At 35.7% G+C, this 26,906-nt stretch overlaps 1 protein-coding gene across 3 annotated transcripts in view; it reads right to left on the reverse strand.

Moving 5' to 3' along the window:
- The window catches only part of LOC150102033 (rab GTPase-binding effector protein 1-like), a 555,334-nt gene that overhangs the window by 109,620 nt on the left and 418,808 nt on the right, over positions 1–26,906 (reverse strand). For all 3 annotated transcript variants that reach the window (XR_016549014.1, XM_090400151.1, XM_090400153.1), the window contains one exon: positions 22,711–22,749. Coding sequence is in view for 2 of the 3 variants with exons in the window: in XM_090400151.1 (XP_090256277.1) it covers positions 22,711–22,749 (39 nt within the window). In the remaining variant the exon portion in view is untranslated. The remainder of the gene's footprint in view (positions 1–22,710; positions 22,750–26,906) is intronic.

Raw genomic sequence — 26,906 nt, forward strand, 5'->3', positions numbered from 1 at the left:
TGATTGAGCACCACAGTGGCGTTTCCCTTATCCACCTTGGTGATTACTATTTTTTTGTTGTTTTTCAATTCTTGTAGGGCTGCATATACGTTTTTGGATAAGTTGGTTTTTGGAGGTTTGGCTTTAGTGAGAACACCGACTACATCCAGTCTAACGTTGTTGGCGATATGGTTAGGCAGGTTGCGAATCCCACGTTCTATCTGGATCATGATTTCTTCAGCAGGTATTCTTTTAGGACCTAGGGCGAAATTGTGACCACGTGAAAGTGCGGTGAGTACTTCAGGCTTTAAAACTGCCGAACAGCCACCACTCAACACTGTAGTGAACCTCTCGTCGGCAGTTTAAAAGCCTGAAGCACTCACCGCACTTTCACATGGTCACAATTTCACCCTAGCTCCTAAAAGAATACCTGCCAAAGAAATCATGATCCAGATAGAACTTGGGATTCGCAACTTGCCTAACCATATCGCTAACAACGTTAGACTGGATGTAGTAGGTGTTCTCACTAAAGCCAAACCTCCAAAACAAAACTTATCCAAAAACGAATATGCAGCCCTACAAGAATTGAAAAACAACAAAAAAATAGTAATCACCAAGGCAGATAAGGGAAACGCCACTGTGGTGCTCAATCAAAAAGACTACAAAGGTAAGCTAACTGCTTTAGTACTAGACCGTACGACTTACCTCCCCATTGAATATAATCCGACCAGCTCTCAGATTAGAACTCTCCACAGACTCCTTAAGAAGGTCACTTCTTGGCCTGTGGAAGTCACCAACAAACTAAAACCTTATAACTCTAGACCCCCCCGATTATATGGACTCCCAAAAATACATAAACAAAATGTGCCATTGCATCCCATAGTGGATGGCATTGATTCCCCCACATATAAATTAGCCAAACATTTAGCCAAAACGCTCACACACTACACTGGCAACACACCATCACACACAAAAAACTCAGCCCACTTTAAAGCCAGTATAGAAAACCTCACACTCCAACACACTGACATAATGGTCAGTTTTGACGTCTCCTCCCTATTCACTAATGTCCCACTCAAAGAAACCCTAGAGCTCATCCAAGCCAAATTTCCTCCCGATATCTCAGCCCTATTTCAGTTCACAATGAACTCAGGCTATTTCGTTTGGCAAGGAAAGTTCTACAAACAGATAGAGGGGATAGCCATGGGTTCACCGCATTCCCCACCCTTGGCCAATTTCTTTATGGAGACATTTGAAGAGAAAGCCTTAAACTCCGCCCCACAAAAACCCACTATTTGGCTTCGTTATGTGGATGATGTGTTTGCTATTTGGCCACATGGCTCAGACACACTCCACTCCTTCCTAACACACTTAAACAACCAACACCCCAGAGTCCAGTTCACCTTAGAAAAAGAGGAAAACAACACCCTCCCCTTCCTAAACACTTTAATTACCCGCCAGCTTGATGGATCTTTGGTTTTCTCTGTTCACAGAAAACCCACCCATACTGGCAGATACATTCACCAGCAGTCACCCCCCCCTCACAACAATATGGGGTTATAAAAACACTATATAACAGGGCAAAATTAATCTGCTCAGATGACAAGGCCCTAACTACTGAACTAAACCACATCCTCAACACTTTCTTAGCCAATGGCTATAACCCCAAAAAAATCCAAAAAATACTAAAACCAGTAAACCACAACCCCCCCCTCCACATAAAGATTACACCAAGTCTATCACTATCCCCTACATCCAGGGCACCTCTGAGAAAATAACCAATATCCACAAAAAATATGACCTTACTTCCTGTTACAGACTATATAAAAAGTTGGCATCCCTTATCCGCTCTACCAAAGACCAACCACTTCCCCTAGACCTACCTGGTGTATACCAGGTCCCTTGCAGCTGCAAATTGTCCTACTTTGGCCAAACAGGCAAAACAACAAATATCAGGATTTCAGAACACGAAGACTACATCCGGTTTCACTGGGGGAAGAGGAAATTGACCTCCTGTGGGACCTGTTCATGAAAGTTTGCCAACAGGAAAATATACCCGAGGAATGGAGGGAGAGTACTCTTGTCCCCATCTACAAGGGTAAAGGGGATGCACAAGACTGTAAAAATTACAGAGGAATAAAGTTGATGTCCCACATAATGAAAATCCTAGAAATGGTTCTTGATGGTAGATTGAGGAATGAGGTGGAGATTACCAAGGAACAATTTGGCTTCATGTCTAGTAGATCAACAACAGATGCTATCTTTGGGTTAAGCAGATGATGGAAAAGTATCACGAGAAACAAAGGGAGCTACATCTGGTATTTATTGATCTGGAGAAAGCATACGATAGAGTGCCAAGGCAAGAAGTCTGGAGGTGTCTGAGGGAGAAGAAGGTGCCGGAGAAATATGTCAGGCTGGTGCAGGAAATGTACAGAAATGTGGAGACAAGTGTTCGGACCTGTCTGGGACAGACAGAAAGTTTCCAAGTAACAGTTGGCTTGCATCAAGTCCGTTTCTGTTTAATATTGTGATGGAGGTGGTAACAGAGGAGGTGAGAGAAGATGCGCCTTGGACAATGTTGTATGCAGATGACATCTTGCTGTGTGCAGATTCAGGAAAAGAAGTGGGAACTAAACTGGAAAGATGGAGAAAGTACTGGGAGAGTGAGGTATGAGACTGAGCAGAAGTAAGACAGAGTATATGTGTTGCACAGTGGGAGACAGGAGACAGATCTGGAGCTGGAAGGAAATGTCATCAGGAAGGTGAGAGACTTTAGATACTTAGGTTCAACAGTGGAAGAAGATGGAGGAGCTGAGAAGGAAGTGGGATGCAGGATACAAGCGGGATGGAGGAATTGGAGGGAGATGGCTGGAGTGTTATGTGATAAGAGGGTGCCGATCAAACTGAAAGGCAAAATCTATAGGACAGTAGTGAGACCAGCTATGACATATGCTATAGAAACTGTGGCCCTGAGGAAAAATAACATCAGCAGGATGGAAGTAGCAGAGATGAGAATGCTTAGGTGGATGTGCGGTGTGACCAGAAAGGATCGTCTGAGAAATGACTATGTCAGGGGAACAGTGAAAGTTATGAACTTAGGAATGAAAATACAGGAGGCAAGATTGAGATGGTTGGTCATGTGATGAGGAGGGAGGACAAATATGTGGGTCATGCAGATGGATGTGCAAGGAAAGCAGAAGCGTGGGCGGCCAAAGAAGAGATGGAGGGAGCTGGTAGAAGAGGACTTGAGGATAAAGAACTTGGATGTGGTGACAGGATGGTGTGGAGGAGATTCATTATCAACAGTGACCCCACTTAAGTGGGAGAAGCTGCAGAAGTAGAAGAAGATAGTCATACATACTAAAACTAAACATTTTAGAACCCACTTATTAGATACTGAAGGAAACAACCCATAAAGTATCATAGGATGTGAATCTCAAACTTTTACAGTCTATATATATATATATTAAATTATATTATGCATGAATTCTCCTCGCTCCCTGCAGTAAACCATATGCCCTCCACAACAGCAACTCTACTGCAGAAACACGAAAAACAATTACTTTTATTATGTCACTGAATAAGGTTCACAGACATCTGCAGACTGTGTAATATATTTCTCAACAAATTGCGCAATTACAGACAGACACTGGGAATATTAACATTAACTAATGAATTACATCTCCCCTCCAAAAGAAACTGCTATATAGACTTTTGCTATATATAAGGTTTTGCTTGACACTACCCCGACATGAACGTGTTAAAACTAAGAAATATATAGTGAATATATTTCAGATATTATGGAAATCGGTTTAAGAGAATTAGCATTTCCATTCATCATCATCATGCGTATCAAAGATTTAGGCCTAGCATGGCCTGTTCCGGCCTTAGAAGTCATTGTTGAATCATTTAAGAGGATGTCCTGGTTTTCTTTTTCCTAATGGCTTGTACTTTAAGGCTTGTTTTGGTAATCTTTCTGTTTTCATTCTTTGAACGTGTTCCACCCATTTATGTTTATATTTTTTAATTTTTTCTATTACTGGTTTTTGGTTTAATTCTTTCATAATATCTTTGTTTCTTTTGTGATCAAATAGGGTATACTTTGCAGTTTTTCTCATAAACTTCATTTCTGCAGTTGTTAATCTTTGTCTTTTTGTTTTATTGTCCAGATTTCGCTTCCATACATTAAGACTGGTAGGGCTAATGTATTGTATACTTTTAGCCTGGTTTGTTTTCAAACTAGGTTTGGTTTAAATATAGAGTTAATCACACCTGTTATTTTTAAATATTTGCAATTTTTATGTTTATATCTTTTTTATTTTCATATGCGATCATACATCCTAGGTAGTTAAATGAATTCACCTGTTCTAAGATCTTGTTATCTATTACTATTTTAGTTCTTGCCCGGATCTTGTCCTTGAAAGGCCATAGTTTTTGATTTTTCTGTTGATATTATCAAACCATAATCTTTGGATATCTCATTTAGATCTAAAATAACTTTCTGTAAGTTACCTTCAGAATTTGTAATTATTATTTGGTCGTCGGCAAAGAGGAGAGTGTTTAAGTTTACTGTAGGAGAAAGTTTAATTCCTTGATGTAAATTTTTATTCCATTTTATTATTATTTCATTCAAGTAGATATTAAAAAGAGTTGCTGAGAGGGGACATCCCTGTCGGACCCCTTGGTTTATCTCTCTCGTATATGATAGCTTGAGATTTAATCTTGTTTGTATTTGATTATTTTCATATATACTTAGGATAGCTTTTAGGATATTATTTGGTATTTGTCTTTCTTTTAATATGTTAAATAATATGTTTCTTTTAACTTTGTCAAATGCTTTTTCAAAGTCAATAAATGCAATATGTTTTTCTAAATTGTATTCTCTTATTTTCTCTATTATTAATTTTAGGCAAAAGGCCAGATCTATACATGATCGTCCTTTTCTAAATCCATTCTGTACTACTAAAATAAAGTTTTCGGAATATTTCATTAGTTTGCTATTTAAGATTCTGCTATATATTTTGTAACAGGAATTTAGTATACTGATACCTCTATAGTTTTTTGGGTCATCTCTATTACCTTTTTTAAAGATAGGAATCACAATTGCTTTTTTCTATTCTGTTGGGGGGATACCAGTCGAGTAAATTTTATTTAAAAATAATGTCTTTCTTTGAATCTTGTTCCTGCATATTTATAGAGTTCTGAACCTAGCTTATCTTCGCCAGGGTGATTTTCCATTTCTTGTTTCTTTCAGGCTGATTTCTAATTCTTCTTTAGTTATTTCCTTTTCATTAATTGTTTGCCAGTTGTCTTTTTTAAAATATTTGTCTGTCCACAATTCTGTGTAGTAATTTAGAAATTCTTCTAATTTCAATTCAGTGTTTAATTTTATGTTTTCTTTGGTATCTGCATTTAAGTGTTTCAAAATCTTATATACATTGGGTCTTATTTTATATGAATCATGTTCTAAATTAGAAACAAATTTATTCCATAATTCTCTATGTCTTTTTCTGACTTCTCTTTTAGCTCTGGCTCTTATTCTTTTATATTCTATTTCATCTTCTAATCTTTTACTGCTTAACCATTTGTGATAGGCTTCTTTTTTCTTTTTGATTATTTCTTTGATCGTATCATCCCAAATCTTTTTTTTTTTTCTTTCATTGAATTTTTTGGTCTTTCCTAAGCTTTCATTTGCTGCTGCATTTAGTATCGTTTTTATATTAAGCCATTCAATTTCTATTTCTTCATTTTGTTTTATCTGGATATTGGTTAATTCTTTATTCATATAGCCATTGTACATTTGTGTCATTCATTAGTCTAGTTTTATAAACAAATGTTTTAATTTTTTTTTTCTGTTCTTGTTACTTGTAGCCATTTAGGTGGTAATATTATTTTTATTTTAACAAGGAAGTGGTAACTGCTTATTTCATATCCTCTGTGAACTCTAACATCTACTGAAAATTTTGATGTCTTTTCATTTAATATGAAGTAATCTAATATTGATTTCAATCCTCTTGTTGCACAAGTATATTTATGTATTTCTTTATGTTTATAGAAGGAATTCATTATTTTTAGGTTATTATATACTACAAAGTCAATCAATTTTTTACCATTCCTGTTTAGAGTATGTTCTCCATGTATTCCTATATTATTATTAATTTTCATGTTTCCAATTCTTGCATTTAAGTCTCCTGCTAAAATTATGTAATCATTTTTATTTATTTTATTTTCGTAGCTGATTATAAAAATCAATATTATCATGTTCCCTTCCTTCTTCTGGGGCATATAAACCAATTATTGTTAAATAGCCTCTATCTATTTTTATTCTAGCTTCTATCATTCTTTTATTCCATAATTTATAATGTTTTAACTGTTTTGAAAGGGAGTTATGAATCCAAATCATTACTCCTGTTTGTGCTCTTTGGTCTCTGTCGACTCCACTGTATATCACATTAAAATTTTCAGTTCTCATAGTTCCTTTCAATTTCTTTTTTGTTTCAGTGATTACTGCTATTTTAAAATTTCTTTCATTTAATAACTGGTCTAATTCTATTTCTTTATATGCTATTCCTCTTACATTCCAGTTTGCTATGTGTATTATATTTTGTCGTTTCCATTTTCGTTTTACCTTTTCCATTCCAGGGTCGTTTCTTATAGATTCAATCCGATTATCTTTTTCTGTCAGCTTACAATTAGGATTATGTTCTCCATGTCAGGGGACTAGCCTGACGATGGAATAGTTCAGTGGTAGGGCTGCTACCTTAAGGCTTCTGAACTAGCCTTCTTCCGAATTTAAACCCATAGGAGGAATAGGGTATATTGAAGAAAAAAGAGTAGATTATAAAAGAATTATAGTAAGGTTTATAGAGAGGGCATAGTTGTAAGGCCAGAAATGAAAAGACCCCATGGCCCTCGAGTACTCTAATAGCATAAGGGTCATAAAATAAGAGAGTTGGCTGATAAGGCCTTATAGGAAAGATTAAAGTAAGTGGATCTTCCTCAAAGTAGAAGGAGGGAGAGGATAGATCCAGCTAGGGGTCCATGGGAGTGCCGGTTCCCTTACAATCAAGATGATTGCCCCTTTATGGCCCTGTTGGTCCACGAGTCCTTATTCGGTATATTCAGACCACCCCACCATATACAGGGTGTTCGGGATAAATTTGACAGTTTCGTAAGGAAAAAGAAAATCTTCTTTGTATCTATTAAATTTAATGAATTGACAAAAAAACATTACAGGCAGAGTTAATTACAATACTATCAACAAGATTTACTCAAAATAACCACCATTAGCATCGATCACAGCTTCAATTCTGCTTCGGAACCTCGAACAAGCTGACGCTACAGTCTCCCTGGGAAGGGCCGCAAAAACTGTTTTAATTTTATCCATTAACTGGGCTTTTGTATTACTGGAAGTGCGATTGGTGTCTTTTTCAACTGCGCCCCATACAAAATAATCCATGGGGTTAAGGTCTGGGGAGTTTGGAGGCCAAACATTTGGACTGGTGAAGTCGTAGAAATTTTCAGACAACCATTTTTGACTTTTCCCAGAGGTGTGGCAAGGGGCCGAATCCTGCTGCCATACATACGGCCTACCATTGGCTACCCTTGTTATCCAGGGCTTGACTACAGTTAGCAACTCCACGAACAAAGCCCGAATTCCAATGCCAGGGTTCTTCAACACCTGTTCCTGCAGATTTGCGAGGAATTCTGCTGTACGAACGCAATCAGATCGTCTGCTAGGGATCTTTCTTCTTGCTACATCCTCGTAGTCACCATTGCAAGTCTCTAGTTCATGCCTGATTGTTTTTACTGTATTCAGGGAGCATTGGGCAGCAGTCGTAATATCCTTATTTTGATGGCGGGCACGAATCATCATGATACAAGTTATTCTCTTCCATGATTCAGGTGGGTTCCAGCTATCCATCCTTTCTGACATCTTGTATATGAATGAAGAAGGGTCCAAACTTTTAAATGAAGAGAAGTGTGTGTTAATACATGTAACTTACGGAAAAATATAATTAATTATAAATATGTCAAATTTATCCCGAACACCCTGTATATACACACACGCACGCGCATGCACATACACACATGGTGGGCTCCCCTATCTGCCACCCAAGAGACGTGCTCTCTAGGGGTTACAGAGTCCCCTGAGAGCTTTTCCATTCAATTGTTGCTTTTTGTTTGGGTCGTGCGATCTTTTGTTAATACCGCACCAATCATATGCACTTCTTAATAGCTGCTTTTTCTCTATTGGCCTACAATCGCGCACATCTTTCACTACTCATTAGTAATTTTTCAAGGATTGTTCATTACATATCTCAAGTCTTAAATTACAGGTAATTTTTGCTTGATATAATGGGAAAGAAGATGTCTCTATTTGGGGAGATAATTTTGACGTTGTGCACAAGGAACTGCTATCGAGGACAGAAGTGATGTAGAATAGAAGCTTCTTGGTAAGTCATACCCATTTAAAGTTTTTTTTTCTGAAAACTTTAGTTTCTGAAAATCCCCGCATATATCTCACCCCACGATTTTTTAGCTTTAATTTTGCGAAAAAAGGCGAGTTATATTCAAGTAAATACGGTAATTTTTTTAGCTTTGAAATTCTTAAGTATGGATCATTCGTTAAATACTGGATTTATAAAACGCACAAAAGAGAGCAATATAGCAGATAATAGAAATAAGCAATTTCTCTCCTCTCATTGATGATAAATTATTTATATTAAGTAAAAATGTATAGTATCTTTATAAATTTTGTTCTATTAAAAATAAATCTTTTTTTTTTGTTTAAATGTACATCTAAATTCAAATAAAACAGACATTTACAATGAAATATATTTTTATTTATTATTATTATGCCACAGGCTCAGCTGATTATTATTATTTTGATAAGGTACTTGGTAATAATGAAAATTAAAGAAGGGGTACATGAATATCTGAAGTTGCAGAAACACTGATCTATCCAAATATTTAGTCTGAAACATAGATGTATATTACGCTGTTCGTTTTCTTAAATTCTGCTTCAAATTTGGATAGACGAAACAGCGTGATATGCACTTGCATTTTTTTCAGCTTCATTTCAATTTTGAATGTGAAACATATGAGTGTATTGCGTTTTCTGTGTTTAACCCCTTATTTTGCACAAATTCCCCTCAGGTGAGGGGAATTTGTGCAAACGCAAACGAAATAGCCGATACACGCCGCTGGCAACTTTTCTCGGCTGAAAGGAAATAGGCACAAGATTGTCTAGCGTCTATATTCGGTTGTATTTATACATAAAACCAAAATTCAAAATCAATTTTGGTGCAATAAACAAAAGACGTGTCACAGATGTCTTTGTATGTTAAGGGGTTAAGTGACTTTCGACAATTTTTGACTTCGTTTTTAATTGTGTACTTATTTTTGATAGACAAATAAAATTTTAAAGATAATAGTTTATAAATTACAAACATATTAATCAGAGGTGCATTTTACTAAAATGCCAAAATCGCTCGTGGCAGCATACTTTGCATCCTTACATTGCCCTCAATAATTATATATAGTAAAAATCAAAGGGAGTCAGGAGCAGGTTTTTTGCATGGAGAGTGGTGAGTGATTGGAATACATTGCCCAAGAGTGTGGCGAGCGCAGAGACAGTAAATATATTTAAGGCTCGGTATGATAGGCTATGTGTATAATAGTAGACCTCCCACAATGAGTCTTTGAGTCCATGAAGGTTTTTATGATAATAATTATTATTATTATAAATCTTTCACATATCCGCTAAGTTTTCTTACATGCCAGTTCATTCTCCCTGTATTAATGTGTATTATATTATTAGCTTGCTGAATGAATTTTGTTACCTCGTATTTATGAAGGTAAGTTTGTAGTTAAATATGTGATTTATCTTAGTAATGATTTTTTAAATAAATTATTCATTTCATTTTCTTTGTAGCTATAGCCGTGTTGTTTTTAACTTGTTATTTTACGAACTCTTGCATATATTTGAAATTGTGCCCATTGACTACCATATTGAGTTTTACATTAATATTAAACTAGGTAATTTTTAACTTTATTTTGCTATAATTTATTTGTTTTCATAATGCAGTAAAATCGGATAAAAATTATTTTGTAAAGGGGCTAGACTTGGCAAATGACGATTCAATTCTAAATTTTTTACTTTGTTTTGGGCCCATACTTTATGAAAAATAAATAAAGTTTTTTATGATTTCAGAAACAGACAAAAATGGCAGACCAGAGAAACAAAATGAAAACCCTTTCTGGTCATCAATACAGAAAAAGACGAGCAGAACGAGAAGTTATTCGAGCTCAGCAAGAAAATCAATTGCGGAAATTTTTTAAATTATCAGAAACAAGAGTTAGTGAAAGAGACGTTCTTGTGGAATCCCACACTGACAATGAGTCTGAAAATTCGAATTTGTGTTTAGATGATAATCAGGCTCTCGAGAAACATCCAATAGCTTCGACTTCAAATACCTAAACACTAAATTACGAGCTTTATGATGATCCAGCTTTATGGCCAAACTTGTGCAATTCAATAATTGATATATTTGTAAAACAAGGTTCTCCTGCTGAATCAAAAGAGACTTTTTTTACACACGATGGAAAATATGGATACATAATAGAAGTTTTCGTGTATTGCATTATAATACGATTTTGAATAATGGAGAAACCATTAAAAGATCTTGGTTAACTTACTCAAGTTCAAAAAATGTAGTATTTTGTTTCTGCTGCAAATTATTTTCTAATATTCGAACTATGAACTTAATTTCGGAAGGAAATAACGATTGGAAACATATATCCCAAGTTCTTCAGCACCACGAAAAATCTCAAGAACATTTTAATAACCACTTGGCCAGCCTGCATTGCTGGCAGAGTGGTTAGAGTATCCGCTCCCTAGCCAAAGGTTGCAGGTTCGAATCCCAGCGTGGGCATGGATGTTTGTGGTGTCTGTGGAAAAACTAGTGGTGGTGATGGTCGGCGGTAGATAGCATTGGTGTAGTTGCATTCAGTTGGTGGATTAAGTGGTGGAGACAGAGCTGAAGAGCAGGTGCCCTCCCTCGATGAGTCAGGTGCCCTCCCTGGAAGTGTCTAATAATAATAATTTTGAAAAATGGATTGATTTCGAAAAGTGTTTAAAAAATGAAACTATAATTGATCACCGTCAGCTAAAATTACTCAAAAAAGAATAAGAACACTGGATGCATGTTTTAAAATGCATAATATCGGTTATTAAATTTCTTGCAAAAGAAAACATTGCGTTCAGAGGAAGTTCGGATACTCTATATACATAATAATATATAAATAATAATGGAAAATTTTTGAAACTGATTGAATTATTTGCCAAATTTGACAGCGTATTACAGAAACACGTAGAAGCATAAAAAACAATGAAATTCACGTTCATTATTTAGGGAAATGTATACAAAATGAAATCATTAATATATTGAGTAATGAAATTAAAAAAAAAATGTATCTAAAATAATGAATGCTAAGTATTTTTCAATAATTGTTGATTGCACCACTGATATTTTGCAGCAGGAATTAATGTCCTTAATTGTAAGATATGTTTCTCTAAAAGAAAAAAATGAAGAAACCCAAGATATTATACAAATAGAGGAAAGATTTCTAGATTTAATTAAAATTAATAATACAACAGGAAGTTGTATTACTGAAGTAATTTTAAAATTATTAGAAGAAAAAAACCTAAATATTCAAAATATCCATGGTCAGGGATATGACAACGGATCAAATATGAAGGGGAAGAATGCAGGGGTACCAGCACTTTTAAGGAACAAAAATCCTAGAGCATTTTTTGTTCCGTGTTGTACGCATTCCTTGAACTTGGTATTGAGCAATGCAGCAAGCTGCAATGTAGATATGGTTTTATTTTTTGACATTATTCAGTCAATCTATAATTTCTTTTCTTCATCAAGTCATCGATGGCAAGTTCTAAACCACATCCAAAATTTTACTTTAAAACTTTTAAGCACTACGAGATGGGAAAGTCGAGTTGAAGCTGTAAAAGCAATAAGAAATCAAGTAAAAGAAATACATGAAGCTTTAATTTTCATCACAGAAGATGACAGCTTAATTGGGCAACAATGCATTAAAACAAAATTGGAAGCTAATTTGTTAGCAAAAAAGATTAATTCTTTCAAGTTTATATTTGTACATTTGTTTGGTATGACATTCTAACTGAAGTCAATGCATCTAGCAAACAATTGCAAAATATCTCCTGCAATATTATGGAAGCCTTGAAATCATTAGATGTCACGAAAAAATTCTTGACGTCATACAGAAGTGAAAATAATTTTTTGAAAGTTAAGCACCAAGCCATAACTTTGCTCTAAATATTGAGTTAAATGCTGATTTCCCAAATAACAACAGCACATGAACTCGACATCTAAAAACTCAATTCGATTATAAATGTCCTTACGAATCAATTACTAATTTTGAACGACAGTTTCAAATTAATTTTTTAAATGTAATTCTTGATTCAGCAATAACATCAATTATTGAGAGATTTGAACAGCTAAATAAATATGAATCAATTTTTGGGTTTCTCTTTAACATTGGTAACTTAAAATTTAAAATTTGATAATGATACAGTAAAAAAAAGCTCGTTTCAACTGAGAAACTGTTCTGTCTGATGGTGATCAAAAAAGATATTTCAGCAATAGATTTATTAGATGAATTAAAGATATTACCTCGGAGGATATTAAATACTTATTCTCCCAAAGAAGTATTAAATTATATTTGTGCAAATAACTGCATAAGTCTTTTTTTCCTAATGTGTACACATCACTACGAATTCTTTTAACAATCCCAACTACAGTTGCAAGTGCAGAGTGCAGTTTTTCTAAATTAAGACTTATTAAAAATTATTTGAGGTCCACAATGCCCCAAGAGAGAGATTAGATGGCTTAGCCACTTTATCTATTGAAAGTGATATAGCCGAGACATTAAAGTCTTTTGCCGAAATTAAGGCCAGAAAGGTTTCTTTTTTTAAATAATTAAAACTTTTAATTCTTGATTTAAATTTTTTCATATTTGTTTTGTCATATTTAACGTGATCTATGTAGTATTTATAAATTGTATTAAACTTATGTACTCATTATATAATAAACAAAAATATTTTATTTATTTATTAGTATTATTTATTTATTTATTCACTGTATATATATAATTTTTATATACATATATACAATTTCGACCGAAGGGTGGAAAAAAAAATCTTGCCCACACTCACAAATTTGCTCGGGCCGGTGCTGAATAGACACAAGTTTAAAAAGCAGAAGTTTGTATTGTTTCACAAATTCATCAAATGCCAAAAAAATGTCATTTCCCCTAGTCCTTCCCAATAATGGTATACTTTTCAAAAGTTCTTTACTTGAATAATCTTGAGATACGTGCGAATAAATACCATTAACTGAGCAATATCAGCGAAGTCATTTGATTCATCAAATTGTAATGAAAACGCAACACACTGGTGAATGTCTGACATTAACCTGGCCTGGAAACTTTTCTCCAGCAATTAAAACTCTTCCTTTCGGCAATTTGAAACCTTGTCTGCAGCCTAGAAGTAGTCTCTCTTTAGTGATGTCTCGAACTGAGAAGCTCCTTTCCGGAAGCAGGAAACTCCTCTCTCAAGGAACGTAGATCCGGGCAGTCTTTCTGACAGAGACTCTGTACCAGGTGGCCTCCTCTCTGACAGCAATTCTGGAACCGGGACCCCTTCTGCTTGCTTCAGTTCCTTTTTATTAGGCCTCCTCTGAGACCTCGCATGAAGTTTAGCAACCCCCAAAGAATCGGTATGAGTCTTTCATCTTAAGTTTCAAGTTCGCATGCCTTTTGTTCTCCTCCGCTTTCTTTTGATTGTAAGTTGCCGGTCACGAAAAGTTGTTTGAACTCTTTCTGACTGACTTCGGAGATGTTTACACTTGGAGCCTGCAAGTCTTTCTCGTGCATACAAGTTTCAATAACAATCTTTCTAATGCCGCCATGTACAGCTTCGGCGACAAAAACATTGCCTTTGTTTTTAACACTCTAACATATTCTTATTAAAGCAGTATATACAGTTAGCTTCAAAAGTTATTTACAAAAACATCTAATACAAGCTATACCGAGACAAACAAAGTTTATTTTTTTACAATATTCACATGGGACTTAACCTAAGTAAAAAATCGATGTAATGTGCTTTGGAATATTTAATATTTAAGCTACAATCGAGTTTTTACACTTTGCTTATAATCGTATTCACTCAGCTCGCTGTTTGACTTCCCAGACTTAAGAAAATTACTGATTTGACAATTTTAATGAGAAATAAATAAACAATAACAATACACTTAAAGCAAATTAAAAATAATGATAAATAAAATATTATGTTTTCAGTTTTAATTAAATTTGTAAGTAAGGAGGAATACACAAGAGATCGACCGAAAATCGCTCTGCGATCGATGAGTTGAACACCCCTGATCTCTATAAACTAGTAGTTTGAGCAAAGGATAATAACTACCAATTCAGTGTGTTAAAGTATAAAGTTAATCACTTTGGAATGGAATTGTAGGCTATGTTTTATACATGGAAATGGATTGCAAGAAATTGATGCAGGGTAATGATTGATAGAGTTGAAGTACAGAAATTGTATTACAAAACTATGCAAAATAGTTCTAAGAATCACTTGGGCATTAAGAAATTCACTGACAAGTAAGATAAGGAAGTTATTATATCTCTTTATAAGGATTTGTGTGTTCAGTTCTAACTGGTGACTACAGGAAGTTTTTCTGAGCCTTTCTTTGACTGGTTGTCCAAGTCAATCTATCTTTGGTATGCGAAGTATGATTTTCCCCCCGGAAACTTGGGTTTTTCATCCAATAAACTCAAGACATTCAACCATAGAACTCACACTATTTGAGACCTTAACATGTAGTGTTAGGGATCAAGAGATGGCAACAGTTGTCCACCGTCTACTCTCCTTCCTGGATGCCAATTAAAATTGCTGATAGTCTTGGGCCAACTATTCTGTGATTGCTAAGGATAGAGATTAGTTGCCAATTAGGCTTCAAAACTTAGTTAAGACTAAATGGCCTCACCTACTCCCTATGGGAATAAAAGGCATTAGCAGATAATGTTTTGATAGAACTGCATCTAGATTATTGTACACAGATTTGGTTGCTTGGGTTTCTTGAGGGATGTGGTAGTAGTGAAGAGGATTCAGTGGCAAGAGATTGAAATAGTGATAGGCTTGCGGATACAAAGTTTAGTTGATAGGCAGGAAAGAGACTATATGATAGAAACATAAGTTACTAAAGGAGCAGAAGCTAAACTGTGGTGTCACAGTGTGGTTACCAAGGGTCTAAGGAAAAGATACTAGATTTTTTGCTTGGACAATGGAAAATAAGCAAAACAGGTTGCTGGAAGCAGTCGTGCGTGCTCTGTAAATTTAAGGAGAGCTACGGCAGGCATTCTGTTAATGGCTCATGTGGGCTTCTCATGATTAGTCTTTGGAATTCCACGAAAATGCCCATGCAATAACAATATATATATATATATATATATATATTATTTATAGAGTAAATGACTTGCTTTAATGACATTTTTAAAATTATTAACTGACTTAAACACCGAGAAAAAAATTTAAGAGATTTAATAAGATTTCACTACTAGTTTCATAGGAAATGCTGACTTCTTCAGGTGAATACAGTACCATAGAGAAAACAACATCTTCAAATATATTATACTTTAGACAAACACAGAGTTTAGAATAAGTAGTTGTGTTTGAAAATGAGTCTGAGCGTTAGTTCTGGTGTGAAGCACTTTGTGTGTGAATGATATCATGCCCAAACTGGATTACAGTGCTATGTGAATCGGGTGGGCTGTAACTGAGAATGCTGTTTAAATGGGTAGGATTGAGAGCTATTTCTTTGGATTTCAAGATATGTCTTTCTAATTCATTGGAGTATTTGTGGACATTTGAAGTTAAGGTCCAGTCTATTTGATGTTGTCATCCTTCAACATTGGTATTGGCAGAGAATGAAACATGGCTGGATAGGGCACTAACACGGGCTCTGTTATAAGAAATGTCATGTTGGTGTTCTTCTAGGCGAAGAGAGATGGGCTTTTCTGTCTGGCCATAACATAGCTTGCTGCAACTGCAAATGATTTTGTTTACTCCTGGGAACTGAAGAAGGTTGTGTTTTACTTTAGGTCGACTGAGGCAAGATCGGAGTTTTGGAAAGGTAGAGAAATATGTTTTAACATTAAATTTCTTCAGGATTTTCGGCAGCTTAGGGGAAAGAGAACTTATATACGGTAAGGAGATGTAGGCTGTGGGGGTTTGAGTTATCTTCATTACGTAACTAAGTAGGCTTTAACTGAGATTGCTGTTCATGGGTAGGGGTCGAGAGCTATTTCTTTGGATTCCAAGATACGTCTTTCTAATTCATCGGAGCATTTATGGATGTTTGAAGTTAATATGGAAACATATATATACATATTTATGTTGCTCTCACCTACACAAGGTTATTTGTAAACCTACAGTACATTTTGTACTGTAGGTGGGCTAGGCATATCTTTTTTTTTTAAATTTTTTAAATTTTATATATTTTTTGTATTTTTTCATTTATTTTTTACATAGTATGGCAACCCTGCTTTACACCGCACATGGAACTTTTTCGACCCATTTCTGACCTCCAATAAGCAGGGCGGTGGTCTCACAAAAGGTGCCGACATCTCTCACCTAAAGACAATCACAAATATCTAAGTTCATGATGGGATTCAAACCCAGAGTTTGTGTATTGGTACACTTCATAGAACAATCAGAAAAATAAAGTGGTTATGGTTTGTACACAGCAGCATATAGGCAGGATATAATATTTAAATGAACTAAACTACCAACTAAGAAAGAGATAAATAGAACAAGATGAGTTACAGAAAAGATGTAAAGCTATCAATGAGAAGTTTTAAAGAAAGATACTACACTATGGAGGTTATGCATCCCATATAGCATTGGTGTGAATGATGGAGACAGAGAGCTGTGGAGAAGGTGCCCTCCCTCGATGAGTCTCTGGACTCCCTGGAGGGATCACATAGTACAGGTATCCCTTGCTTAACCCGGGATTTGATTAACACAGCGAAATAAATTGCGGCAATCCCTTGATATACATGGCAAGAGTTTTGATTAACGTGCCTTTAACCCTGCAGAGCTCGCAGCTGATCTGACAGATACATGCAAAATGTTTAATATAAATATTCTGGCACAATTAAGTGCATTTGTTAAAGATACCAAGCTATTTTAAACCTGGTTTTACTCCATTTCCTAAGTAAGCAAACAGTCAAGTTTGCGCCTGCAAGTATTGCAAGTCAAGGTGATCCCACACATAGTGCAAGCCAAGGCAACTTGTGGTAAAAGGTGGATAAGCTCTGATCACTATTCTTAATATTTACCCTTAATGCAAAGCACATCTCCTAGATGAGATGCATGATGCTATGTATTAAAGGCAAGGGGCCACTTGCACTACGTGTGGGATCACCTTGACTTGCAATACTTGCAGGTGCAAACTTGACTGTTTGCTTACTTGGGAAATGGAGTAAAACCAGGTTTAAAATAGCTTTGTATCTTTAACATTTATTATACCCAAGGTAAAATACTTTCTACATCTATCTCTCCTCCTGAGATTTTTATTTAATAAGGTTAAAACACCTTATGGTAACTTGTTCTGGTAAAATACTTATAAGCTCTGTATTACTAAAATCTTGGTATTTCTAGCCTGGCTCCCACTGATGAGACCTCAATAAAGGCCAAAACCAGTCTGGGTAGTGGCCCCTTGCCTTTAATACATAGCATCATACATCTCCTCTAGGAGATGTGCTTTGCATTAAGGGTAAATATTAAGAATAATGATCAGAGCTTATCCACCTTTTACCATGAGTTGCCTTGGTCTTGCGCTATGTGTGGGATCACCTTGACTTGCAATACTTGCAGGCGCAAACTCGACTGTTTGCTTACTTATGAAATGGAGTAAAACCAGGTTTAAAATAGCTTGGTATCTTTAACATTTATTATACCCAAGGTAAAATACTTTCTAAATTAAGTGTATAACTTGGAGGTAACGAGTAGATGTGCATTCATATGTTACGAGTGATATTCCACACTGTTTTTTGCTGTCAGTTTGGTTTAACACATGTTATGTAAAGGTTTGTGATATTTGACAGTAAATTGTATCTGAGAGATACCGTGACCTCCGATGTCAGTATAGTATGGTTTAGTTGTTGTTGTTTTTATTCTTTGTTCAATAATTTTTAGATTGTAACTGAAAATAAATAAATCATCATGTATTACTGAAATAGAGAGCCAAAGGCTTATTTATCATACATGTTCTCTAGGAGATGTGCTTTACATTATGGAAAATACTAAGGAAAGTGAGCCGGAGCTTACTCCACCTTTACTATGAGTTGCCCATAGGGTTGCTTATGCTTGCATCTGCCAAAACATTTAGTTTCTATATTCGGCTATGAAATAATGTTGGATTCAATATCCACTTAATTTGTCCCATCATATATTACATTTACAGTGTTTTTTCCACACCTTTATGTTTTATTGTTTGTTTGCTGGGGTCTGGAGAGTCATTTTGCTTGTTATTGTAAGATTTATGCCGATAAGAAAAGAACTAAAACTGTTCAAACGACTCTTGATAATTTCTTTTGAAAAAAAAAAAAAAACTGCAGTAAATAATGTAGGTACAAGTATTTAATAAACATTTACTTTGCATTCATTTTCTATCTTTCCTAAGAGTACCATATAAAATGAATTATTAATACAGTAATCAATCATGGAAGAATTGTAATTTTTACCATTGATTATTAAATTTGATTAACGCGATTTTGATATACGTGGTAACATCGAGGGATTAATTAACCGCGTTAATCGAGGGATACCTGTAATAATAATAATGCAGTGCAGATAACATAATTGAAGTCAACTGTTGGAAATTATATAATGATGCAAAAGAAAACATCAAATAGTGGATATCTGATAGCATCTGAGGTCTGATAGGTCACTATGAATGATAACCAAGAATTTGATCATTTACAAAATACATGATTAAAGTTGAGTGGCTGCAATTTTCCATCTTATGAAACATCCTCTGATGATCATAAGTGTGACCCAGACTCTTAAATTAGACTTCCAAATATCGGAAAGAGCTGCTTTAATAATGCATTGAAGTGCAAGTTTGTTTACATGCACAAAAGAAACTAGTTCCCGAATTATTAATTATCATTATGGGGAGCCTTGGGAGGCCGTTCATAAGTAAGGAACACCATAAGTTGGGTCATCCCTAACCCCGGGGACGACCTGTGTGTGTGTGTGTGTGTATTTTTTTAATGTAAACCTAACCTTTTACAGGAGGTTGGTTTAAAGGTGTTTAATGATGATAGCATAACCAGTCTATCCAAGGGTGCAATGTAAAATGTGACATTTGAGATATTTCAAAGCATTAAAGCCAACTCAACTATGTTCTCTGAATGAACTAACACTGCTCTGAGAGAGTAGCAGAGCAACCCTTGAATTTACATCCAGATTTTTTTTTAGGGTGTTTCTAGAGTTGTAAGAAGTACTCAAACTGTTTTCTCTGTGTGTGTTAAGATAATATTAATTTACTTATTAAAACTAAATACTGTACTTCATATTTTACAGGATATAATTTCACTTCATATGATGGAAAAAGGATATTGCAGAAATAACACTCTTTGAGTGAATACTGGACTTTATTTCTTCATAGCACAAGAGGAAAAGTTATAATGGGTTTCAGACTAAAAGTGAGCTTGGTCTTATGAAAGGCTGGTAGGTTTAACTGACAGGATTTTAGGTTTTCCATTTTGCAAATTAACTAAAGAAAACACACTCATTTGCAGTCTGCATAACTCACTTTCCAACCTTAGTTGCTTTGGTCTGATTAAAATCAACAAGAAATTGCATACCTTAAGATTCATATTTCAGGGATTGCTCCTAAAATTTTCCCAAGTCCTACTAAAGTATGTATAAAAGAACATTCTGAACAAATTCTGATATTACTGTCACTTCCTTCATGGCCCAAAATAAATAATTGCAGAAGATTACAAATTTACACGTTTAACACAAGTCACATAACACTTAGAAAAACACACATAAGGACATAAAATAGTCATGTGAGCTATGTGTAACATAGTAATCTTTATATGTCACACATACTCTTTCCTTCTAACCAGTATTAACTAAAGGAACTTAGTAATGTTCAAAATACTGAGTAACACAGTCTCATCACAGGTCTCTCTAAACAGTAATAACATATGTTGGTTATAGTTATTTATAAAGCCATAGTCTCATTGCAGAGAGTATCACTCAACAAGGAATAGAGCTATCATACTGAATCTTAAACTCATTCACCAGAGTCTCTGAAACCATAATACATCCTGGAAAACATCCCACTCATCCACCACTTATGATGCAAAAAAAATATCTTCACTTTTTTCTTCACCTCATCTTTACACAGTATCATCCTCAGAAGGTAAGGTTCTCATTCTTATTTTCCTACTGTCACTCTATACTACATATAATTATTTTCAGAGTAATCCTGTAAACTATCCTCAACTTAAACATTGCTTTCAAGTCTTTTTTTTTTTTTTTTTTTGCTTATTAAATAAACTCTGCATTTTACGAGGGTGACCTGAAAAAGTTCTCGGCCTCGACCACAGATGGCAACACTATCGGCACAATTTTTTTTCTAAGCTGGTACATCTGCCATAAGCATCCACGTGAAATTGCAAGTCATTCTATCAAGTAGTTTGTTTTATACAGCTGTCTGAAGCTGCATGTCTGTCAGTGGTCTGTATCCCTTGAAATGGATAAAATTGAGTATCGTGCAATTATAAAATTCTTTGTAAAAGAAAGTTTAATTGCAAAAGAAATTAATTCAAAGTTCATAAAAGTTTATGGGCACTCTTCTCCTTTATTTTTGACAATTAAGAACAATGTGAAGGATGTCCAAAAAGTGTAACAACACCAGAAATCATTGATCAAGTACATGATACGGTATTGGATGACCGGTGTCAAAGTGCGTGAAATTGCTGAGACTATAGGAATTTCAAAAGAACCTGTAGGATATATTTTGCATGAAGAATTGCATATGAAAAAGATTTACGCAAGATGCTGAGCTTGTTCACAGCAGATCAAAAACATACTGGCATGAAAATCTCTGAACAGTGCTTGGAGCATTTTAACAAGAATAAAACTGATTTTGTGCGTCGATTTATTACTATGGATGAGATCTGGATTCACCATTAAACACCAGAATCCAAACAGCGGTCAAGACAGAAGCTGCGGGTTCAGCACCAAAGAGGACAAAGTAGGTTCCATCAGCAGGAAAGGTCATGGCATTGGTGTTTTGGGATGCTAAAGGCATTTTGTTTATTAATTATCTTGAAAAGGGTAAAACAATAACTGGAGAATATTATTCTGATATTTTAACCAGACTAGACAAAAAAATTCACGAGAAAAGACCTGGTTTGCAGAAGAAAAAAAATCATCCTTCATCAGGACCTGCCCACAAAGTGTTTTGGCAATGGGAAAATTAAGGGATCTGTATTATGAATTGTTGGAACATCCATCCTATTCCCTAGATTTGGCTCCCTCTGACTTCTATCTCTTCTCAAAACTAAAACTCTTCCTCGCTGGTCAGCGTTTTTCTTCAAATCAAGAGGTGATTGCAGCTGTAGAGGGGTATTTTGTAGATCTTACTGAGAACCACTACAGGGATGGGATAAGTGCTGGGAGGATAGCTGGAATAAATGTGTTAGTCTTAAGGGAGATTATGTTAAAAAATAAAAATAATTCTGAAATTATAAATTCATTTTTTCATTGTTAGGCTGAGAACTTTTCAGACAACCCTCGTACATTTCCTGAATGATTACAACTTGCATTCCTGAGTCTAGATAATGTAATAATTATCACTTGTCTATGGAATCTCTCCAGAATTCCTTCAATTGGTTATTATTGCCAGTTACAACTGTAATGAAGAGAGTTACAATAACTGATGTCAGACTGAATGAACACCAATTACTGTGAGTGGCAACAAGAGTCCGTTACAACTGAGATGAGAGAATTCTGGAGAGGGTCCAGAGTCTGAGATTTAAGGTACTAAATGCAGCACTGACATTCACAAATTCTTTTTTTCCCCACTGAATTGCCTGTCTATCCAAAATATTCCAAGTATAGTGGCAACTAGAAATAGTAGTGCAAGTTTGATTTTTGAGAACAACACAGCACTGACACTGAACACCAGGTATCATTCGTTGGAATGACCTGCCTGATGTATAGAAGCAGTTTTAAATATAAATGTTTATTAAAGAAAAGTTCAGAAGGGCTTTATTATATTACTGAAATTAAATTGGAATGATTGTTTAACCAAAAAGTTAGGGAGATTCTCATCATTAGTAAATATCAAAAATGATTAATTACTGTATGACATTATTCCTCTAGCTCATGGCACTTGCTTTTAATTGTTAACTAATTATTCTATTAACCTTGTACTGTCTCATTTATGCTTGTTTCACACTGTTGATGTATTATTATTTTAGCATGAAATATCTATTGCTAATATTCAATAAATCATAATGCTCTACTAGTATACAGAATCATTTAGCTTATCAAAATAAATTAATTCATAAATCGGTCACCATTTTACATACCTCAGCTTTCATTGTTTCTCTGTCTTTAGTAATCTGTTTCTGAAATAATAGTGATGGAATTTAATAAGAAAGTTATGAAAATACTAATATTTTTTAAATTAAAAAAAAAAAAACATGAATGAGTGAAATGAGATATGGTAAAATAATAAGTTAATAAAAAAAAAGTCATATGGCAATTAAATCAACTAATACTTTTGAGAATAAGTATTTTATACAGCTGTATAGTTTTGCATAACATTAAGTAATATTAAGTAAATTAACAAAAGTATGACAGGAAAAATAGACGTATGAGTGTGAACATGAACAAAATGAAGGATAGAGTGCTGTATGGACACTTGTTAGTACGAGGTGTGATAGTAGAGGATTTGACAAAATCGTACTAACCTGGTGCGACCATAAAGGATGTAACTGAGTCTATTAGAGAGCAAAAGGAAAGGGTGAAAGAAATGATTGTTGTGGCAGGTACAAATGATTTGAAAGGAGACAAAATGGAAATGATAGAAGACCTGAATGAATTGTTTGAGGTAGCAAAAGAAAAGAGTGAGAGAGTTAGAATGATTAGTCTTTTGCCATGACAGTGAAATGACAGTGAAATGTTTAAAAGGAGGGCCATAATTGCGAATGACTTTATGCATGGGTTATGTATGACGAGTGGTGTGGAATTTGTGGACATGTGGAGTGAGTTCGATGGGCAAAAGGATCTATATAAGATGGATGGCTTGCATTTGAATGGTTACGGTGTAAGAAGACTTGAGAAAGTGTTGCTGAATGTAGTGGATGTGCAAATTCAGGGAAACTAGATTTATTAAGGGTGTGTGTGTGTAGATATACAGTCCTTAGAGAGGCAGTTGAATGTAACAATGAATATAATATGCCCGAGCAAATAAGGACAACAAATCAGAGTGGGATAGTTAATATAAGCCTTCAAGGTAAGGTTGGGGCTAATGGGGGTCTTAAATTCATGTACACTAATGCTAGGAGTATTAGGAATAAGAAGGAAGAATTTTTGGCCATGGTTGGCACTTCCAGACCACAGATTATTGGTATTAGTGAAACATGGCTGACTGTAGATGATATAGCTAGTGGGATTAAATGTGATGGGTATAGTGTGTTCAGGAATGACAGGAAGAATAAAATGGGGGGGAGGAGTATTGTTGATGATAGCTGATGAGCTGCAGCCAAGGAGAATAGAAGTTGAATTGCAGGATAGAGAAAAGAGCACATTTGAGGCCATTTGGTGTGAGATTGTGGCTAGCAGAACTAAATATACAATTGGGTGCTGCTATAGACCAGGTGATGGAAAAGATGGTGGTGACAGTATGCACAAGCAAATAGAAGAAATGAGTGGAAGGAGGGTAATTATTATGCGAGATTTCGACTATGGTCGCATTGATTGGAGTGAGGAGAGGACACACGGGAGGAAGGAATTGGATTTTAATGCGGTTATTAAGGGATAACTATTTGCGACAGCATGTAATGGAAAATACTAGGGGTCAGAGAGTGCTTGACCTAGTAATTACACCTGAGGATTTGGCTGTAACAAATATGACCACATTGCCACCAATTGGAGAGAGTGATCATAGAGTCTTGACTTGGGAGGTGGCTAAAGGTGTAGAATTTTCAATTAAGATAGGGTACATGTGGAATTATCGGACTGGAAAGTATGACAAGCTTAGGAGTTTGATTGGTTCAGTGCCATGGCATGTACAACTGCAAGGATTAGAAGTCAATAGTGCATGGGAGGTAGTTAAGAAGTGTTTGCATGAAGCAATGGCTGACTGTATATCTAGAGTCCGAATAATAAATCAACTAGTGGTTAAATGGATGAATAACACTATTAAGCTTGAGCTGCAAAAAAAGAAACAACTATGGAGGGAATTTAAGGAGAAAGGTGACCAGCAGGCACACGAATGGTATAAAGTGCAGGCCAGAAGGGTAATGTGGTAAGAAAAGCAAAAAAGGATTACGAAAGAACATTGGCCATGCAGGCTAAAGAGAATCCTAAACAGTTTTTTAGATATGTAGCAAGTAAAAGGAAAAATGTACATGGCAGAATGATTTTAAAGAATGCCGATGGTAGGGAGGTAACTGAATCAGTTGATATAGTTGAGTTACTGAGTGAGCACTTTGCAAGTATATATCATCCAGGTGGTAACATTGCAGAAACGAATAAACCAGTAGATTATACAGGAATTGTGGTGAATGAAGTGGAGGTGAGTAGTCTATTGCATAACCTCAATGTCATTACATCTGTGGGATTGGATGGTATACCAGCTCGTGTTTTACGAGAAGCAGCTAAAGAATTGTCAGTACTCTTGACCATTTTGTTTAATTTGAGTCTCGGATCTGGGTTAGTCCCGAGGGGGTGGAAAGAGGGGAAAATAGTTCCACTGCATAAAGGTGGTTCCAAGACTGCTGTTGTAAATTACCGACCGATTATCAGGAATCATTGTCAAAGTCTTAGAGAAATTAGTCAAGAAAAGAATACAGGATTGGATAGATGAAAATGGGATAATTGTGTGGGGGACAACATGGTTTTGTGAAGGGTAGATCATGCCTCAGTAACTTGCTCACGTTTTATAACACAGTGATGGCTGAACTGGATAGGAGTAATGGGTTTACAGTAATACTACTGGACCTTGCCAAGGCTTTTGATAGGATACCACATAGAACCCTAATCAGTAAACTGGAGCAGATAGGGATAGATATAGGGTTGGTGAGATGGATAGGAGGGTGGTTGAAGGAGAGATACCAGAGAGTGGTTTATTCAGGAGTGGAGTCTAAAAGACGGCTTGTGACTAGTGGAGTGCCACAGGGCTCTGTTCTTGGACCACTGCTTTTCAATTTGTTCATCAATGATATAGGAAAGGATTTGAGAGGAAGTGTTCACTTGTTTGCTGATGATGCAAACTTGGGTAGAGCAATTATGAGTGCACAGGATGTCAAAATTTTACAGGATGATTTGGATAGTTTGGAGGACTGGGCTAGGAAAAATGGATGTCAATTTAATGTGCCAAAGTGTAAGGTTATGCATTTTGGGGTGAAAAGAATAGCAGCAGTATATCGCATTGGTGGAACTGTACTCCAGGAGATTGATGAGGCCAGGGATTTGGGAGTGTTGGGGGATAGGGAATTGAAGTTCAGGGGGCACATTGCAAAAGTGACTAAAACAGCTCACCAAATCACTTGGCTTCTGAAAAATACTTTAACATGCAGAGACAAACAGGTTGTTGTTCCTCTGTATCGAGCCCTGATAAGACCCCATCTGGACTACTGTGCCCAGTTATGAGCACCAGGGTTTCTTCATGATGGGAGGAAGTGGAGAGGATCCAGAGACGAGTGACCAAGATGATAGCAGGTCTTGGAATGAACCTTATGAGAATAGGTTGAAGATTTGTGGGTTGCAGAAATTAGTCGATAGGCGAAGGAGGGGTGATATGATTGAGACATTCAAATTACTGAAGGGTTTCTATAAGATTGATCCAGAAGATATTTTTGAAAATATGACTGGTAGTGGGAGGACTAGGGGCCATGAATGGAAGCTGGGCAAGAGCGTGGTTGACAAGGGTGTTAGAGCTAGGTTTTTTACTTGGAGAGTAGTGAATGAGTGGAATAAGCTTCCAGAGTCTGTTGTGGGTGCCACGACTGTGAATGAGTTCAAGGCAAGGTATGATAGATACCGTGTGAATGTCGAATAGTTGTTCTTGACATGATGTTAGGGCCTCCCTCGATGAGTCTGTCGACTCCTTGGAGTTGCCCAGAACAATAATAATAATAAGTAAAAAGAAAATAAAGAAACAACTTAGGAAAAGCTGCACAGGGAGTGTGACATCACATGGATGAAAAACGTACACTATAGTGCTCCTTTTTGTGTAAGTTTTTAAGAGAAAAGAGGAAATGGTGTATCAGGGGACTCCTAAACATTTCATGAGTGAACATTTCAAGAGTGAAGTCTCAAGTGAGGAAATACTAGCTGGAGCCAAGGAGAAATGATTACTTCTCAGACCTACCAAAAAAAAAAAAAGAGAGAGAGCAGTTAACTGGAACAGGAAAATATGATAAAAACCATCACAGAATAAGACTTAACGAAAGAGATCCTAGCATCAAGATCAAGAAATGCGAACATTTTTAAATAAGAAGATATTAAAAAAAATCTAGAGATATCTCAGAGCAGTCTATGGATTAAATGACTATGT

This window comes from Typopeltis vanoorti, chromosome 11 (assembly GCF_054136105.1).
Source record: "Typopeltis vanoorti isolate ZY-2024b chromosome 11, IOZ_Tvanoo_1.0, whole genome shotgun sequence".
NCBI lineage: Eukaryota > Metazoa > Arthropoda > Arachnida > Uropygi > Thelyphonidae > Typopeltis > Typopeltis vanoorti.